This window comes from Aspergillus uvarum, assembly GCF_003184745.1.
Source record: "Aspergillus uvarum CBS 121591 unplaced genomic scaffold BO82scaffold_9, whole genome shotgun sequence".
Classification (NCBI taxonomy): Eukaryota; Fungi; Ascomycota; class Eurotiomycetes; order Eurotiales; family Aspergillaceae; genus Aspergillus; species Aspergillus uvarum.
In genome coordinates, this window is record NW_020291306.1 from 598,134 (window position 1) to 615,930 (window position 17,797).

The following is a 17,797-nucleotide window of genomic DNA, read 5'->3' on the forward strand; positions in this document are numbered from 1 at the left end:
GAAATATGTTCATTGTTGCGCAGCTGGAGATCGATGCAAGTCGGTTTTTTGTGCCTCTGGCCCGAGTATCGAAGGAAGGGCTGTAATCACTGGTTGCAAGGATTTTTTTTGCTTTCTGAGACTCTCGTTGGTGGTACTCCTGATCTTGAGCGCCTTCATCTCTTGAGGCAGGCTTGTCTGGGCGGGGAACAAGTGGAAGCGAGGCGCTGTATTGGGTTTTGGCTTGAGTGAGTAGGTGTTAAGCGTTTCCGAGTCCTTTTTTGGAAGCCATGCCATGTCTTCGGCGGAGGCTGGTTCGAGAACGTCGGGATGTGCTCCATGCGCCGCACCGTTGTTCTTGGACGATGCGATTTGAAATTTGCTCCACGGTCCGTCCTTCTTAAGGTCGGAACTATTCTCAACAGTAGCCTCTTTCTCATTGCGTGCTGCAGTCTCCCAAGCATCTTGCACGCGGTCGGACCTGAAGAACTGCAGCAATTGGGCTTTCATCGTCTCCCGCCTCAATGATACGTGTGGCATAGGGGGCTGTTCGGCGGGGGCCGGTGCTAATACTCCTTCACGCTTCCGGCTTTTATGCAAGAATTTGAGGTGATCCAGAGAGATACTCCGCGCCCTTGACGCCCTGGATGGCGCTGTGGATGGTCGCTGGACTGACTGGTCTTGAGGTTCCGTCGGCTTCGACTTGGATTTCGAGAGCGTGACTACATTGCGCCGAATGCTGGGGACAAATACTTTGGAGGCCTTTCTGTCCGGCACTTCACTGACGGACGTTGGTCGGTCCATCATCTGGGAAGCGCTTTCTTCCGTACTTCTTCCGGCCGCTCTCAAGTTTGGAACACTTTTCTGCATCAACCTTCGGCGTTCATTCAGCCACACAGTAGGCGCTGATTGCGGGAGGTCTGGTGCACGAGGAAGAGGCTTGGATGATATGGCAAAATGGGTTCCGACGCTTGAGTCCTTTTCAGAGACGCATTCTTTGAGCGATCGTCCTCGCAGAAGCCGGTTGGAGCGCTGTGCGAAGGAGACCTGTGTTTGTGTTAAGACTCAACTTCTCGGGCGTCATGGTACATTTCGATACTGACCACGGACCTTCGACTTGCCACACCGACACGCCGCTGCATTTCAGTTATAGCCAAGCCGAGTTGACCAAGTGCGTATTGGAGGGCCACGCCTTTGCGCTGGAGTTTTGAGAATGCATTGTTCCAGCCCTCTGCGTTTGATAGCATGGCATTATAGATCGCTACCATCCTACCCGGCATTGGGTCATTCTCGTTCGCCGATTCAAAAAGGTACCTCCATAGGGCACCGATCGCTTCCCGTCCCTTTTCTATGTCCTTCAAGGCGTCCTGGACTGCGATTGTGAATCTTGTGATTGCATGTTCAATCCTCTCGTTATAGTCAGTGATGGAGAGACGAAAGCTACGGTCCCCCAGCATCTCATCGAAAACATCTAGGTTCTCCAGAGGTAGACTAAGGTACTGTATGCGTGTGCGCACATCAAGCTGTATGATGGAAAAATCCTCCGCAGTTCTCCCCAGGAATCCATCCACTTCGTCCACATGGGACTGAAGAATTCTCAAAACTTCCACATCTGACTTGGCCAACCCTCTAACAAGGAGATGAACACCAAAAGACATCTGTGCGGTAAGCTTCCAGAGTGGATGATACCTGCCACACTTCAGCATGCCATGTCACTGAAAAGCGTTTGTGGCGACTGTGACTCAATAACTTACCGTTCATCGGCTCTTTGGCGCCATTTACGACCACAGAGTCGCTCATATTGGGGAGTCTCAAGGAGATCTCGGCGTCTAGTTTGAGCGTCAAGCTCGACTGAGCCCCATCGTGCTGTATGGCGGGTCTCCGCAATCGACTCTTCAAAGGGACCCTGCAATTCGGGGATTGGGTGCAACGAAAATTGGCCGGTATGCCTTTGGCCGGATGCGATGCCGCCTCCTCGTCCCGGAGAAGGGGCGCCAGCACCTGAGGCGGCCTGGTTTCCTCGCTTTGCGACCACGCCGGCCATAAAGATTCGCACGCTTGTCTAGTTGCACAGGTCGATCCACAAGTTGGATTTCACTCCAAACCATCCATTTACGTTTCGCGGTAGGAAAGATTGTAGCGATTGTGGAGAACCATTTGCTTTACAGATTGAAATTCAGGTGAGATGTGTAGGCTATACCCCATCCGACAATCCAGCCAGATTGGAGGAACCCATTGCAATTCAAGCCATAGAACAACTCGGCGCTGAATTCTGCACAACGACCGGAGGGCAGACAGGAGTTGGAAGGATGGCAAGAAGTGGCGCTCCGAAGATCAGTAAGTAAACGACGAACACAGAAGAAAGCGAGGATTTTGGTGAGAAAACCCGTTTGCGAGGAACGGGCTTTTCGACACCCTGGTGGAGGGTTGGATAGCAGAGAGAGCTGTCTTGTCGTTTACGACTCTTTGCAGCCAGAGCAATAATAGATTGGTAGATTGGGCTGAAGGTGTTATCTCACACAAATTGATAAATAATTTTCGTCACTGGCTGGAACAAATGTTTCATTGACTGAGATTTTGACGATCCAGAATTCTTGGGGATCCAAATCGTACAAGTCACTGAGGTGTGCAGAAATGGTAGAAGGGAGAGAAGGATCCGAGTAGAAGGTGGTGGTGGAGTGGCGTCTCAAGTCATCAATCAAAGAAGGAAGAATAACAGAAGGTAACTCAAAAGGACAACTTGGAACAGTCACATCTGAAATTACTTTGCATGCGAAAGGCTCAGTGGACAAATCAGCCGACAGTTCCTCCAATCATTTCTTTCTTAGTCTACCGTATTCTTCTCCAGGCTCTAGTGTGTAAAGGCGAAAAGGGGCGCGGGATGGGGTCTAGACTTGAGACTCACGGACACAGACCATGTGGTAACTTATTGATTCACTACTATGATTCCAACAACCAACCTGCAATCATGAGATATGTGCATGCATACCATGCATATACTTCCTCCTGAGTTGGCACGGCTGCTACCGGATCCCAGTCTTCACCATCGGTTGCCAATTGTCACCTATGGAACGCAATCCTAGGGATTTTGGTACAGTACCAGTTGCGTCCTTATCACTGAAACGGCACTAGTGCTCGGTCTTCCACACTGATGATGATCGGCAATTCGCTCACGAGAATACTTCGGCATGTTGAAAGGCGTGCCTGAATAGTGGATAAGTGGATTGTAAAATGCCAAGCCTGGAACCCCCGAGAACAACAGCCTTTTCACGCAGTCATTTTTTATGGACTGTGATTGCCGAGTCAATGCTCTATTGCCACGCAGTGTCATGCCCCTGGCTGTTCCGGGCTTAGAAAAATAGGATCCAAAAAATTAGTGGGAAGAGAAAGGTCGAGGAACTCTCCGAATAAGAAGTCTATGTCAGCGAATTGGCCGCACTCAGGATCGGAGCTGATGGTATTTTGTACCCCCAAAGCATTGGGCGTTGGCTGCGCTTGTGTGTACATAGGCAACAAGATATCCGTATGTATGCCTTGGCCAGCATTAGAGGAAGATGGCAACAAGACTGGCATGGTCTCTTCTGAAGACCGCGGAGTGCAGACGCTCGGTAGGTCTAGCGATTGCTCATTTTCATGATCGTGCAGCTGGTATTTAGGGTTCAGAACGTCCATCTGATGAAGTGCCTTCCGTCCCAGTCGGGCCATTGCCTCTGCGGTAGACCAATAGGCACTTATTCTCTCGAGCAGGACACAGCAGGCTTCTAGACCGGCCTTGGCTCGATCGAGGTGAGTAATGAGTTTGCTTGAGCGAAATTGCTGGTACGAAACACCCATAGAGAGCGTTAAGGCATAAGGAATAATAGGCAGCGGTGGTAAACTTCCGGAGCATTCCGTGGCCACAATGGAATGAATACGGACTGCGGCAAGACCCTGACGAACATACGAAGGTTTCGACAAATCTGCAGGATGAGATAATCTGTATCTGCAGGAAAGGATGCAAACAGAATGGTAATACAGCTCTAGAAAACCTTTGCTGCTATTAGCGATCGCCCATAAGAACGGCTTCTATCTGCCCATGTGATCACTCAGTGATGTGGTGTTTGATCTGAACAGAACATACCCAAAGTAGCAAAATCCAAGTCTGAACACCGATCCCCCGTGATGCTCTCGAACGTGGGGAATTCTGCTTCCCATCCAACTGTGTGATCCGAAGCTGGTCTGTAGAACGAGATCACCGTTGAGAGTAAATCTGAGATCGCGAACCATATGTCGAAAGCCGATTCTGTCGCAAAATGATCAACCCGAGGTTTTGCAATTCCGATGTCACGTTCAGACATAAGAACGGGGCGGCCGCCTAAGCAGGCATGCATTCTGTCCAAAGTCCATAAGCACCAAAAGAGACTTGATAGAGAATCTTCCGGCTTCCGACCAGGACGATGAAGATGTAGGCCCACTGTCTGAGCCTGGTGAATTGCCTGGCAAAGATGCATTGAGGCCGATTCGGCACCTTCATAGCCTTCGCAATGCAGAGACATGAGCGCCATAATACGGATGCGGGTGATCCTGTCGGCTTCCAAGCCGACATTCATGGCAACCACAAGTTCACCGTATATCTCAGAGCAGAATTGACGGGACGTCATGACCTGACCTTCTTCACATAGGCGCAGATAAGGTTCAGCTGCGCGATCTTTTGCTGCTACTAGACATACTGCGCGTTCTAGAAACACAGATATCGAATCTCCGGCGTGAGGTGAAAGCAAAGAATCTGGGTCGACAAGGGGCAATATATGATTGACTTTAGTGAAATAGATCGGTAGGAGATGATTCCGCGTCGATTCAGGCAAGCGCTCACAGGCCTTGAATGCAAATTCAGACTGCTGGTGTAATGAAGAAGCAACCGATCGCAACCCGGGGCCGTGGTGGCTGGTAGCATCATGGGCCCGAGTAGATTCGGAGTGAGATATATGCTCTTCACGAGTCTGAACAGATGGGGAACTGACCCAGAGGCCAATTCGGTCTCGCAGCTGGATTCCGTTGGCGAAATCTAATTTCTCGCGTATTACGGCTTCTGGGTTCAAATCTCCAACAAAGCGTTCTGTGCGTGAGCTCTTGTGGAGACTCGGAGTGATAGATGTTGTCCGGGCCGTTGTAACCGTTGTAACCGTTGTAGATGAATTGGTATCAAGAAGCGATTGAGCAACATTGTCCTGGGGCTGTTGCTCTCTTTGGGGTAACTCAGGAACTGTGCCTCCACGGCGTTGATTGCTTTGCAGGTTAAAAACATCCTCAGTGGCAAGATGACGGCATCGTTTCTATACGGGATCATGAGCACATATATGTATAGCTCAGCATATACTTTCGTCATGGCGTGTGAGTTGTATGAGGTCAGGAGGGATCTATCACACCTTTTTCCTCTGACAGTGGGCACATGCCCTCAAAGCCCTACTGCGTCGTCTACCTTGCGGTGTATCGGCGAGCCAGACAAGTTCCATATCTTGTTGACTTAGTTATCCTGTATGACACATATGAAACATAACCTACCGAAGGTATAGCTTATCTCGGTGGGATATGACCGGTACGCAAGGCGTGAAGTGGGTGTTAAAAATACCCGCCGCGCCTATGTCGAGAGTATAAAGAGACTTAGCCGACACAAACCCGCTGTACGACCTTGTCTGCAAATGTTGACACCCAAAGCTTCAATGGATTCCTGCTGTGGGGGTGGGGGGGGAAACCTGCAGACATTACTCTGTAAATGTTGTTAACGTTAGTTGTTAGTCAAGGCTATCGTTCGACATGTACTATACTATACTGTACTGTACTGTACCCAGTAGGGGTATCAAATATCGATTACTGTAATGTATAGGATGTTACGTATAATACAGGACAAATCCATAGAACAATCGCGCTCCAGTAACTATGTAGGTACTGTACTAGGTAGTGATTTACCTGTAACGTTATATGTTAGAATAACTTTTAGCTAGATTTACAGTACTATACCTTCTATGGACAGGACTATGGGTAGGGGATTGTTATTAACACCAGTGGTAAGTTCAATGTCAACTATGTCAAACGTTTGAAGGTCAAGCCGGGAAGCTTGATTTTGTTTACAATATAGATCTATTAGAAGTACAGTCTCCGTAGTATCATGAGCAAAGAAAAAAATATTAAACCTAGAAGGAGAATAAATATCAATATAGACCTTTAAAACCCCTTTTCGGAAGAGCAATAAAGGGTATTTTATGAAGAAAAAGAACTACTCATCCTAGTAGCAGTACTTTGAACTGAGACGTTTTAGATGGTTGAATTCTCCAAGGATAGGTAATACTCAAGTTAATTGAAATAGATATAGTATACCTAGTACAGTACTTACCACTTTGCCTACCGGGAAATGGGTCGAATGCCAGTGGTGCTGAAATTACTGTTGCATTCAAACGTCAGTCAGCCCGGGCTGGTGTTCCATTTCCGAGGACGCGTGAAACTCGCGCGCGACCACGACGCGTGCTTCGGAACTGTCGTTAATTATGCTCTCTCTGCAGCTGATCATGAAAGTTTCACAATTACTCCGTATACTGCCATTATTTCTGCCCTTGCCAATCCGTTCGCCCCATTTAATGCGTCAGAGCTGGTGATTCCACAAGGTCCAGGTCCCTGTGAGCTCCGTTGTGTCTCGTTTCAATCCTCCTGAGTCTCCTTGCCATTGCCATCGACCATTGGTCATTCACCCTCCTCCTACCACATACTATCCTTGAAGTCTGCTCGCTGTTTCTGAACACGCAAACCCAATTGCAATATGGCCGGTCAAGCGGGCACGAAACGAGATGCGGATCATCTCAAGAACCCAGCCGCAGATCGAAAGAAGTCCAGGGTCAACAGTAGCATAACTTCTTTCTTCAGTGCTCCAAAGCCCTCAGTCTTGGTTGAAACTATGCCATCGATCAGGCCTCCGTCCAACTTCGATAAGCAGAAATGGGTGGCTTCATTAAACCCCGAGCAGAGAGAACTCCTTCAACTTGAGATTGATACTTTAGATGAGAGTTGGTTGGCACAACTCAAGGACGAGGTATTGAAGCCGGAATTCCTAGCTCTGAAGCGCTTTCTGCAGCAGGAAAAGCGATCGGGAGCTAAGATTTTTCCCCCAGAAGAGGAAATCTACTCTTGGTGTGATTTAAGCCTCGAATATCAAATAGAATTTCACAGCTAATATAGCTTTAGGTCCCGCCATACCCCTCTACACAAGGTCAAAGCAGTAGTGATCGGGCAGGATCCCTATCACAATCATAACCAAGCTCACGGTTTGGCTTTTTCCGTCCGCCCGCCAACCCCAGCTCCCCCATCCCTTGTCAATATTTATACGGGGATCAAGAATGACTACCCCTCTTTCCAGCGACCACCTAACAAAGGCGGACTTCTGACTCCTTGGGCTGAACGGGGAGTCCTTCTTCTCAACACATGCTTGACGGTCCGCGCACATCAAGCTGCCAGTCACTCGAACAAAGGCTGGGAACAATTCACTCAGAAAGTCATCGACTTGGTGGCTCGAGTTCGTACTCGTGGCGTTGTGTTCTTGGCATGGGGGACGCCGGCCGGGAAACGGGTGACAGGCATCAATAGAGAGAAGCACTGTGTCTTGCAATCGGTTCATCCAAGTCCGTTAAGCGCATCTAGAGGCTTCGTGAGTCAATTTCGGACATACAGGCGCAGAATGCCATGCTGATCATTCTCGCGGTTACAGTTCACCAACCAACATTTTAAGAAATGCAACGATTGGCTATCCAATCGTTATGGCCCAGAAGAGATCATCGACTGGAGTCTAAGCTCCAAGAATAAGACAAACAATCCTCTCACCAATATCCAACGCCCTGCTCCAAATGAGGCAAACGATCATAAAGACCCAGCGGTGAAATTATCCAATGATCATCACGAGCAAGTATTTCATCATGACTCGGAAAACCCCATCCCGACTGAAAAGGCCGATGAGTTCGATGAGGATTTAGATGCATTGGAAGTACTGGCGGCAGCAGACTTGATCACTTGAGCGTCAGGGAGAACGACGCTTCCTATAACTCATGGTCTATTGGCCCGAGTACCTCGGGGTAAGAGCCAAAGGCTATGCATAATTACTCGCCATCATTGAATTGATCATTTCAGGGTGACAGTTGATAGAATGTGGGGTCGCGATACAATACGTTGTGTGGTTCTTAACGCATGCATTTGTGGTCATATGGCACCAGGGGCACGCGCGTAAATGCTTCAATGCGCTAATTATCAAATTTATCCCATGGAGTAGCTCTAGATTGGGTCACATCATTCCGCGACGGGGTCGAATATAGATCAAGAGGAATTCAAGGATAGACTGGTTTGACTCCCAGCTACGCACTAATGCATACCTGCACTTGATATATGAGCACCATACACCGAGACATGTAAAACGTGAAAGCCCTGTTTCCCATTGGTCTTGCATTACCAGACTTACTTGGTCTGGCGATTTGAATGGACGCCAAATCAACCTTGGCAGATACGCAGGTGAGAAAAGAGATAAGCGCTAGAGCGGAAACGGAGAGGGACTAGCATTGAGGATAATAAGATACAATTCATTAGAGGGACTAGGAACTTCCAAAACAATTAGAGTTCATCATGCTCCACCGCTTCTTCTTTAGCGACTTCCGGGGCCTCGTCTTCACTGGGGGTTGCAACAGAGGGAGTAGTGACGTCCGCATCTCCCTGCTGCTCCTCAGGCGTCGCATAGGCATCAACCTTGTGCTTACCATTCTCAAAAATGAAATTGGCGAGGTCCTCAACTGTGCGGGACCCTTCATACTCAATTGGAGAATCCTTGGCGCCGGCTGGGTACAGTCTGATTGTTGGGAAACCAGTGATTGGGTCAGGGACATCGTTGGCTGTCGCATCAATTTTGGCGACAGTAACCTTGGCCGCAAGGTCAGGGTTGTTGACATAAAGACTAGCAAGTTCATCGTACTTTGGAGCAAGACTGTCAAAGCTGGTCAGTTGTGTCCGCTTGGCGAATATGGAAAACAGTAGGAGAATACATACGCTTTGCAGTGCCCGCACCATGGCGCATAAAACTCTAGAAGAACGTCCTTGTCGTTATCAACAACAAGCTCCTTATAAGAGTGTGCCACAACAACAGTCACTGGGCCATCCTGAGTCTCCGGGATAGGCTCTGACTTGATGCTAGGCTCGATCTTGCCGTGAAGAACGTCTTGAATAAAGATCTCCAGATCTTCCACCTTGAGTTCCTTGGACTGGTCATATGGGTACTTGGCATTCTTGGCAGGATCTTGAATGGCAAAGGCAGGGAAGTTCTGGGGATCGAGGTTGAGGTTTCCTGCGTGCGCACCGAACATCTTGGCATCGATAGTAGCGATGTTGATAGAGCCTCTGTGCTTCTCCGCGATCGGCTTGAATTCCTCAGTGAACTGTTCCCGCTCTTCCTTTGTCTCGGCGAAAATGTATGCGAGGGGAATGCCGGCCTTCGAGAATATTGATCAGTGGGACAGGACACACAAGCCTACTTTTGGAAGAGCAGGCATCGGATCGACTAGAACTTTCAGGCTATCCACTTACTGTGATGTACCCAGAGTAGGTCTCGGGTCCGATTTCGCCCACAAGGGGAGTACTAGCGGTCTTGACCCAGCCGAGTAGAGCCTCTTGGTCAATCTCGCCATCATAAACTGCCTTTTTCTCATCGAAATCCTTGTAGAGAACGAAGGCCGGCTGTTTGACACCCTCCACCTTGGCGATGGCAGGGTCACTTGCTTCCGCGAAGAGGTAATTATCCCTCTGGGATTCGGCAAAGGCCTCGAACGCGTCATGTGTCGTTTTATCTTCCGAATCAATGTAACCGATGACGACGATTTTGTCCATAGTCTTGATCTCCTCAAGGTTCTCACCATCGACAGGTGACACGGCAGGAAGAGATTGTTTAATCATGTAGGACACAATGCTGATAGGTTGAAGTCAAGTAAGAATCTATTAACTCCATCACGCCAAAGATAACGGGAAAGGATAATGACAGGAAAGTATCGAGGTGAACTCACGATTCTGCTTGACGCGCACCCTGATAAGGCTTGCTCGAGTCGGGTCCACGGAAGATCTTCAAAGTCGGATAGCCCTCAACGCCCTGACCCCGACACAGATCCTCCTCTACAGTGCAGTCGATCTTTACCAGAGGAATATCCTTTGCCTTCAGCTCTGTAGCTGCTTCCTCATACTTGGGAGCGAGAGCCTTGCAGTGGCCACACCAGGGCGCAAAGAATTCTGCAAGCACCAGATCATGTTCCGTCATGAAGCTTTCGAACGACTCCGTGTTCAGTGAGATGACATTAGACTCGGCGTCCGCAGCGTATACTACGCTTGATGCGCCGAGGAGGCTGAGAGCCAAGGGGGCGAGAGATCGCATGTTGGCAGGAATGGCTGACGGTAGTATGAAGCTCGGTGAAGTCAGAAACGGAAAGCCTTCCTATACTCCAGCTAATGTGGGCGACAGCGCCGGAATGCTAGTTGAACGTATGATCAACCACTCCAATGGAAAGTTGAATGTGCTAGGCTGCCTCAAGCTGGCAACTGGAAAGGGAGGAGGTTGACAGTGGTAGTGGTGCACAGGGTGGATAATGAGTGCTAGGTAATTAAAGACTTAAATAGTGTTTGTGAAGTATGGGGAACGGACTTAAAGGACAGTCTGTTCTTTCAGCAGTAAGCTGCCGCTTGAGGATGCTGACTGGTTCAATCGGCCCCGCTTAATACAGCAAGGGACTAAGCTAGTGGTACCTGAATTGTATAGTAGGTATTTTGCGGCATTGCAGATAATATTGCAACGGAATGGTAACTACGGAGTACTGTACCTTAACCTTACCTTTTCCGAGGTTAGCCCCTTAGCAAAATGCAACAGATGCGGTGCCTCTCAATCTATTTTGAATGAACGGTACGTGGATGTGACAAGAGCCCAGCAAAAGATTATTTACATCAATTCGACACACTGCGTCATACGAACCTTATCTTTACCTGTAGAGGTACGTTTTTATCGGGATAGAATCGACGTGTCTGGAGAACCTATATCGAGCTTTCGACAAGGGGCTCTAGTCCACATTAAAGAGACTATGCTCAAGGCTCACTATTTAGGCACAAGGAAGCGGAGGGGACAAGGAGACAGATGACATGCAGAACTATCCCAATACTGCTACGCAAGACACTGTTACACACTCCATGGCTCACTCACTTTGCATAACTGGTCGTTCACTGTGAGTGGGGACGTGTGGATTCGTTTCAAAACCGAGCGACTGCACCCCCCTTTCGCCTTCCATTTCAGTCGCAAGTGCCAGAGCATCTTGTTTCCCACGGTCAACGTCGACAAGCAACATAAGAGGCAATGGACACAAGATCAGTATGGCAAGAAAGACGAATGCAGGTCTTATATCACCATATCGATCCGTAACGAGTCCAACAACCATCGGGCCGAAGATGCTGGATCCTTTGTCAGTGATGGCATAAAGCGCGTAGAAAGCCGCTTCGTAGCCTGGAGGGATCAATTGCCCGAAGAAACTTCGGCAGTAGGAAGACAATCCTCCCATGACAAGCCCGTATACCATGGCCAGGACGTACATCTCCCATGGTTGTTGGAGACCCAAAAAGCCCAGTTCCTTAACGGCTGGAATAAATCCTAGAAGTCCATAGAGCGGCACGATCTCAAGCAGCAAAATGCATAGAATGATGATTTGTGATGCACTAAGACCAAACAACCGCGCAATATAGCCCCAAGAGAATGCGCCGAATACACCCGCTGCCATTGCAACCACGTTGATCAGGCCCAATGCAGCAGGCTGCATACCGAGCTGGGTTTTAGCGAAGAGAACGGCCGTCCCACTCACTGTTGCAATCCCGTCACTGAGGAGAAACCACGATGCAAGAAACAACAGAATATCTCTCAGGTGCCGAGTACGCATTGCTGTCCGGACGAGAGACTTCCAGGCATACGCAACATAGCCACCCCACGCGCGATGGTTCTTGCTATGCGAGACATGAGATAGAGGTGGTCCTGGTCGAGAACGCAGCCATATCGCAGCAGGAATGGTGAAAAGAAACCACCAGAGTCCGATCAAAAAGAGAACAAAGCGTAGCGAGAAAGTAGTTTGCCTAGTCGCAAAGACCACGGCGATGCATATTCCTTGTAATATCACCGCGCCGATATAGCCAATGCCGATCCCATAAGAAGAGATTTTGGAGGACAGCTCAAGTTCCTGGTTATTCTTCATAGAGACCAGTTTGCGATCTGCTAGACGGTGCAGCCGATTGGATTGAACTAGTGGAGTTGTCTCTTGAACTTCATGCGGGGGGGCAGATGCTGGGACATCGGTGTAGCTGCCGTCTGGGGCGACAGGCCTGAAAGGACCAGCCGCGTCTCTTTTGGGCAAGGAGGAGTGGTGGCGGACTAACAAAGGCAAGAACGAATTCAGAAGCACGAAAGAGGCCCCAAAGCAGGTATTAGCTACAACCGCAGACAGCGCACCCAGGATGTAAATTCGCGGCGATATTGCAAGGAAGAGCATCGTGGCAGCGGAGCCAACCAAAGCAAAAAGCACTAGAAGCATCTTGCGATGATTCCCATGGTCTGCGGCTCCCGACATAGACACGATGAATATAGCCTGAACAAAGACACTCACCGAGAAAGTATACATAGCGAAGCTTGCAGTGTTCACTTGAAATCCTAGGATGTTAACCACGCATTGAGCTACAGTGGCTGCCCCAGGTCGCGCATACACAAGGGCCGATTGTGCTTGGCTTTGTGGGTGATTCCAACTTGCACTACATGGGGTTGTCTGGTCCGATAGAAGGACACCACGTTCCCTAGCCATTTGCTCCAGAGTAATGGGGAGAAACGACCCTTTGAAAGAACCATCAATTAGGATATTAAACTTTTCAATAATGTCTCGGTTCAAAACATACCCATGGCACACACAGCGAAAACCTCTGCAGCCCAACCATAGCTGTACCAGCCAGCGAGCTCTTTCTTACTAGTAGGCCGTGTATCTTCACCTGGGTATTGAGGAGGATCACACCTAGCCTCTTGATCTCCCTGCATGATAGGCCGAGACGTCTCCAGAAGCAGCGTATGTATATAGCAAGTAAAGATAACAGTTGTTTCACCGTGTCAGGAGCCAATGCGTCTCTGTATTCCAGTTAATATTGAGCAGAGCAGGCCACGATGGATGATTACTCGCAGCAGCTAGTCCAGAAAAGACAAATCGAATGATCTCTTTGTTGATCACCCACGTACAAATCGATACCGCGCTGTGTCTACTGTGATCCAAGTTGAAGCTCTCAGAGGTATGAGGGAATCTTAAACGTAGCCAAAGGAGAATGATTGTGGTGTCATGGGCACATGATATACAATGATGTAGTAGTCCTTTTACTGCGGCAGACGAGCTCTCCAGATTACAGAGATAGCATAGGGAGGGAAATTGTCTTATAGTCAAAGTGCAAAACCAACAGTACTGCTGCAACCGACACGCGCTCCGCAACAACACAAGGAGAGCACTGGTGTACGGGGCGCTGAGTACACCATAGTAGTACACTAGTCCTGCCTGGGGAAAGTTGCCGGGATGTATAGGATTACGTAACTCAGGCGACCGCTGAGCCAACTGAGGCTGGACCTGGGCTCGTGCATTTGCAGCGCATCGCGCCGGCTTCATTTATCAATCACTTTGCCTTGTTTCCTTGCCGGAATTTCATTCCTCTGACTGGACTGTCTCAGCCCACCGCAGTCTTTGAACACAAAATCCGTCTCTAATCTCGCCATAGGCTATCACCTCTTACTGTCTCATACGCAATCTCCGGCTTCCCGCTCCCAGATCGATATTTCGGTCGCCGTTTTATACGCCGTTTTTATTGCGAATCGATCAGCCAGCGCTTGTGTCGCAGCTGTTCCTCACAACCTTGGACACAAATTCGCTGCGAAAATCACTACCTTCAACAACACCACATAGTAGCTGGTATTATCAGCCACCGATTGGAAAAATCCACTTTTAGAGCATTCGATTCTCCTTGTTTGGACGGAATAAGCTCGCGGCCAAGCACTGAGTCCACCTGCACCTACGTTGGCTTGCGATTCTTTGAAGCTGCAGATCATATATCCATTGCGATACGACCAACACCTTTGCTTCGGTTGATGGTGACACTCCTATGTGGGCTATATACCAAACCTCCGGTTTATTGGTTATCCATTCGTGTTCCCCAATTCTGCATCCCTTCTTGCATCAGCTTTGGCTGCTTTAAACAGGCACAGTCCTACATCGGATTACTCCCCTTTTCTCGTGCAGAGGGTGAGAAGGGGAGGGCCTGGAGCAACTGAGATTCGGCTTATGTCTTCTGGAACATGCCGGGCGTAGTCATGGACACTGCCAACATCGGCCGACAGATACAGGGATCACCCAACGACTCGCAGAATGGTGTATCTTGTTCTGCCGCGGAGAAGGCGCCATTGAAAGGCCCTGCTGTTGTTCAGAACGGCTCTCTCCTCGCAGCCGGCCCGGAGAAGGGCTCCGTTTATCGCACGGACGCATCGACCGTCACATCCGTGTTAGCAAAAACGAGAGAACTACCAGAACTACCACATGTGACGCAAGGATTTTTTCCCTTTTCGATATTACTCAATAGATCAGCTCAACAATGCTGGAATGATCTACTTGATTTGATCACGGAACTCGCAGAAATTCAAGTGGCTCCCAATGACCCTGGACATGCATCAGTCCCCATCGTGGGAAAGCCACCAGGAAATCAGTCGTCTGAGAATATCCAGAAGAAGCTCCGTGTGCTCGAATTTGCTCACGCTAAACGCGCCGACTTCATCAAGCTTCTCGTTCTTTCTCAATGGGGTCGACAAGCTGCAGATGTCAGCAAGCTGATTGACATCCAGAATTTTATACGTACACGTCACCAAGCATACACCGGCGCGCTACAATGCATTGGAGAGATGAAGAAAGACCTCGTTCGAGCCCAGGTGGCCAATCCTGATATCAGGACTTCTCTTGAGGTGTTATCTAAGGGAAAAGTGGCGTCCATGCTTACCGTAAGTTACTTGTGTCTGAAGCTAATGCCCCAATCTAACATGTGGTATGCCAGCTCGGTTACAAGCCTCCCAAGCTTCTAGCGCCGAGAAGAGCTCTAAGGAAGTTACAAAAAGTCAACAGATTATTATGTACCCGACTTGCGCTGCATGATGAGCTTCCTCCTTCCTTTCAGACTTACCGCATTCATGACGGTCGAGTCACTTTCATCGTACCTAAAGAATTTGAGCTCGACCTGTCCATTGGAGAAGGAAGTGGACTGTCACAATTCTTCTTCGTTGACATTCGCCTCCTCTTCCATCCATCGTCACCGATCCCCAAAGGTCGAATATTCAACGAGCTTGAGTCAAAAGTCAATGATGTACTTCAGACTCGCGGCTTGCCCGGCTGTTTTGATCTATTACATAATCTGGTTCTAACAAACAAGATCAATGTCCTCTTCAAACAAGCCACCGAAATGGCAAGGGGACTCTGGGCTGATGTATTGCGCATCGAGCTGCTACATCGAACGGTTGTTGTCCACTATTGGGCACGGAAGCCTGGTAGCAAGAGCTGGGTAGAAATCGGGATCAACAGCGGCCGTCGCGGATCTATGCACGGGGGCCCTGTGCCACCCTACCTAGGGTTGCGCTGGATAAAAGATGGAGAAGAAGTCAACTCTGGGTTGGTTGACTTTGACACGGCGAACATGTCTATGGAACGGTTACTGCGAAGTGTTATCGCGCTGCATATATCTCATACCGTCTCCTCGGCCTATCACAGCATAAGTCAAAGCTTACTATATTCAACCAGCACGTTGTCCTTGCGAGCCCAGCTCACAACCACTGAGCCCGGTAACTGCCTACTCGATGTTCAACTCACGGAAACCAGATACCTTAGGGTCTCTGTGGAGCCGATGTCAGGCGCAAACGTCTTCTCCACTACACCCAATGTCTTGGAGCGGCCTGACAATGATCGGCTAGCTGACAAACCTGCTGTCGATGACATTGTCAACCGTGTTGCACGCCTCCGGTGCATTGCAGCTATAGAAGAAATCGAATGCTATTTGCAAATGCTAGGCTTCGACGTGATAAACCCAAGGATGTTGAATATAGACGTTCGCAGGGTATTTCCATCGAATGTTCTGCGCTTTTCCTTCTTCAGCCACAAATCATGGGAGCAAAACTGGGTTGTGGCAGGAACGAGCAGCATGGATGGTGATAATTGGTGGCTTGTTCAGCTTCGACCCGGGGTCGTAGCCAAGAGACATTCCGCATACGATGTGAAACTCGGCAGCCGGCCTGCTTTTCGTTTGGCTCAGGTCGTCAGCAACACTTTCATCTCCTTTCGGCTTGACAAGAGTTATATGTCCTTTGCGAATCTTGGGCACAGTCTATCGGGAATTCTCACAATATATGCCAACTCCCGTTATCTGGCCGATTTAGACGCAATCCAATCATGCCCTCCTGCACACAAGCTGAGAATCGAGGCTGGCTTCCAGATTCCAGACATTTCACTTCGATATGAACCTGCCAAGCTTCCCAACGCCTTACACTTAGTTCTGCCTACAGGAATAAGACAGAAAGGTTTCATTAGAGAAACCATTCGTCTTACATTCCTTGGTATTGATTCACAGACCAATCTCTCTATAATAGGGGCCTATGGAAGATTGAATATTCCCGTGAAAGCTTTCAGTGCCCTCATGTCCAAGTGGGACCGCTCTTTAGTGTTTCAAGAGAGCCACAACGGCTTTGCAATTCGTCTACTTGCACCAACAGGTCGACCAGTCATCATTAGTCTCGTAGAAGATCTACAGAGACTCGAATGTGTGTTGTCTGTTTTAAATACCTTGCAACGGAAGAAGATAGAGGTTACATCAATATCGCTGTCTGGCATCTCCTTCACTTATGGACCTAGAAGGGACTTAACTGCCAGGCTGGAGGTTGAAATCAAAAGAAACCCCTCTCTTTCAGAGGCCGATGCGGCCGAGCTTGCGACCATGTCTGATTCGATCTTCCGCTTGCAGCTCGGCATAAGATTTGACTCCACAAATCCCCATCGTCGAATCCAGGGATCTCTTGCATCTAGCCTGAATCGTACTTCAGTTGAGGCCAGCATAGAGACCATTGCTGAACTCCTGACAAGCACATTACCTCTAATGCGAGCTTTGGATCATATAATGGATAACACTTCTCGCAACGAGCCCTTAAAGGTGCAAGTGACAGTGCGCAACGCCATGACGTATGCCATTCACTATCCTGATGCAAATCTGCGCTTTCGATTAGTTGCTAGGATACGTTCGAACCGCCTAGTGTGGGTGCTCAGAAATGTGAGCAGCTCCGAGTCTAGTTCCGACCAGGTCAATTCTATGTCCAAAGTACAGCAGTCTCTGTATGATTCCAAAGGCGAGGGCTGGAGGGGGCTTGGAAATGGTGTGATTGCACAAGTTGACCGGGTTGGGAATCTTTTGGGGGAACTTCACAGATGCATTGCTGCCTCCGTTCCTAATACTTCTCTGAATAAAGTTGGTACCAGGGAATCATCGACCATCACGCCCACACAAGCTACAGCGCTCAGTGAGGTTGCCTCGGGAGTGGCAACGAAACCAGTACGCCAGGATTCGTCACATCCTGCGTATTTGCAGGAAAGGACAACTCAGCACTCTGGCAGTGTTGCTTCAAACACTGCAGATGTCATCATGATCGACTAGAATAGAGGCTTTTGAAATGGAACCCATATTTGCACAGGTCCATATCTTT

The 17,797-nt window shown here is 49.0% G+C and overlaps 6 protein-coding genes across 6 annotated transcripts; 2 read left to right on the forward strand and 4 right to left on the reverse strand.

Moving 5' to 3' along the window:
* Nucleotides 1–33: 33 nt before the first annotated feature.
* On the reverse strand, nt 34–1,963 carry BO82DRAFT_265277 (uncharacterized protein; the record flags this gene model as incomplete). The annotated part of the gene is made up of 3 exons (XM_025630948.1): nt 34–1,026; nt 1,083–1,668; nt 1,734–1,963. Coding segments are annotated over 3 exons (1,809 nt in total), but the record flags the coding sequence as incomplete, so codon positions are not given.
* Nucleotides 1,964–3,306: 1,343 nt separating this feature from the next.
* BO82DRAFT_276456 (transcription factor domain-containing protein) lies at nt 3,307–5,471 on the reverse strand (the record flags this gene model as incomplete). Its single annotated transcript, XM_025631147.1, has 3 exons — nt 3,307–4,007; nt 4,100–5,291; nt 5,385–5,471. 3 exons carry the CDS (start codon nt 5,469–5,471, stop codon nt 3,307–3,309), a joined length of 1,980 nt encoding a protein of 659 aa, XP_025495131.1.
* Nucleotides 5,472–6,548: 1,077 nt separating this feature from the next.
* BO82DRAFT_303892 (uracil-DNA glycosylase) lies at nt 6,549–8,002 on the forward strand (the record flags this gene model as incomplete). The annotated part of the gene is made up of 3 exons (XM_025632167.1): nt 6,549–7,137; nt 7,192–7,651; nt 7,712–8,002. Coding segments are annotated over exons 1-3 (1,119 nt in total), but the record flags the coding sequence as incomplete, so codon positions are not given.
* A 414-nt stretch (nt 8,003–8,416) lies between these two features.
* On the reverse strand, nt 8,417–10,652 carry pdiA (protein disulfide isomerase PDI1). Its single transcript, XM_025637843.1, has 4 exons — nt 10,038–10,652; nt 9,565–9,943; nt 9,031–9,470; nt 8,417–8,968 (listed from the first exon to the last, which is right to left on the reverse strand). The coding sequence occupies exons 1-4, from the start codon at nt 10,397–10,399 to the stop codon at nt 8,602–8,604; spliced, it is 1,548 nt and encodes a 515-aa protein (XP_025495133.1). The 5' UTR covers nt 10,400–10,652; the 3' UTR covers nt 8,417–8,601.
* A 386-nt stretch (nt 10,653–11,038) lies between these two features.
* On the reverse strand, nt 11,039–13,501 carry BO82DRAFT_303899 (MFS transporter). Its single transcript, XM_025632168.1, has 3 exons — nt 13,215–13,501; nt 12,940–13,162; nt 11,039–12,877 (listed from the first exon to the last, which is right to left on the reverse strand). Exons 2-3 carry the CDS (start codon nt 13,073–13,075, stop codon nt 11,208–11,210), a joined length of 1,806 nt encoding a protein of 601 aa, XP_025495134.1. The 5' UTR covers nt 13,076–13,162; nt 13,215–13,501; the 3' UTR covers nt 11,039–11,207.
* Nucleotides 13,502–14,383: 882 nt separating this feature from the next.
* Nucleotides 14,384–17,748, forward strand: BO82DRAFT_276266 (mediator of RNA polymerase II transcription subunit 14; the record flags this gene model as incomplete). The annotated part of the gene is made up of 2 exons (XM_025631141.1): nt 14,384–15,061; nt 15,115–17,748. The coding sequence occupies 2 exons, from the start codon at nt 14,384–14,386 to the stop codon at nt 17,746–17,748; spliced, it is 3,312 nt and encodes a 1,103-aa protein (XP_025495135.1).
* Between the last annotated feature and the right edge of the window lie 49 nt (nt 17,749–17,797).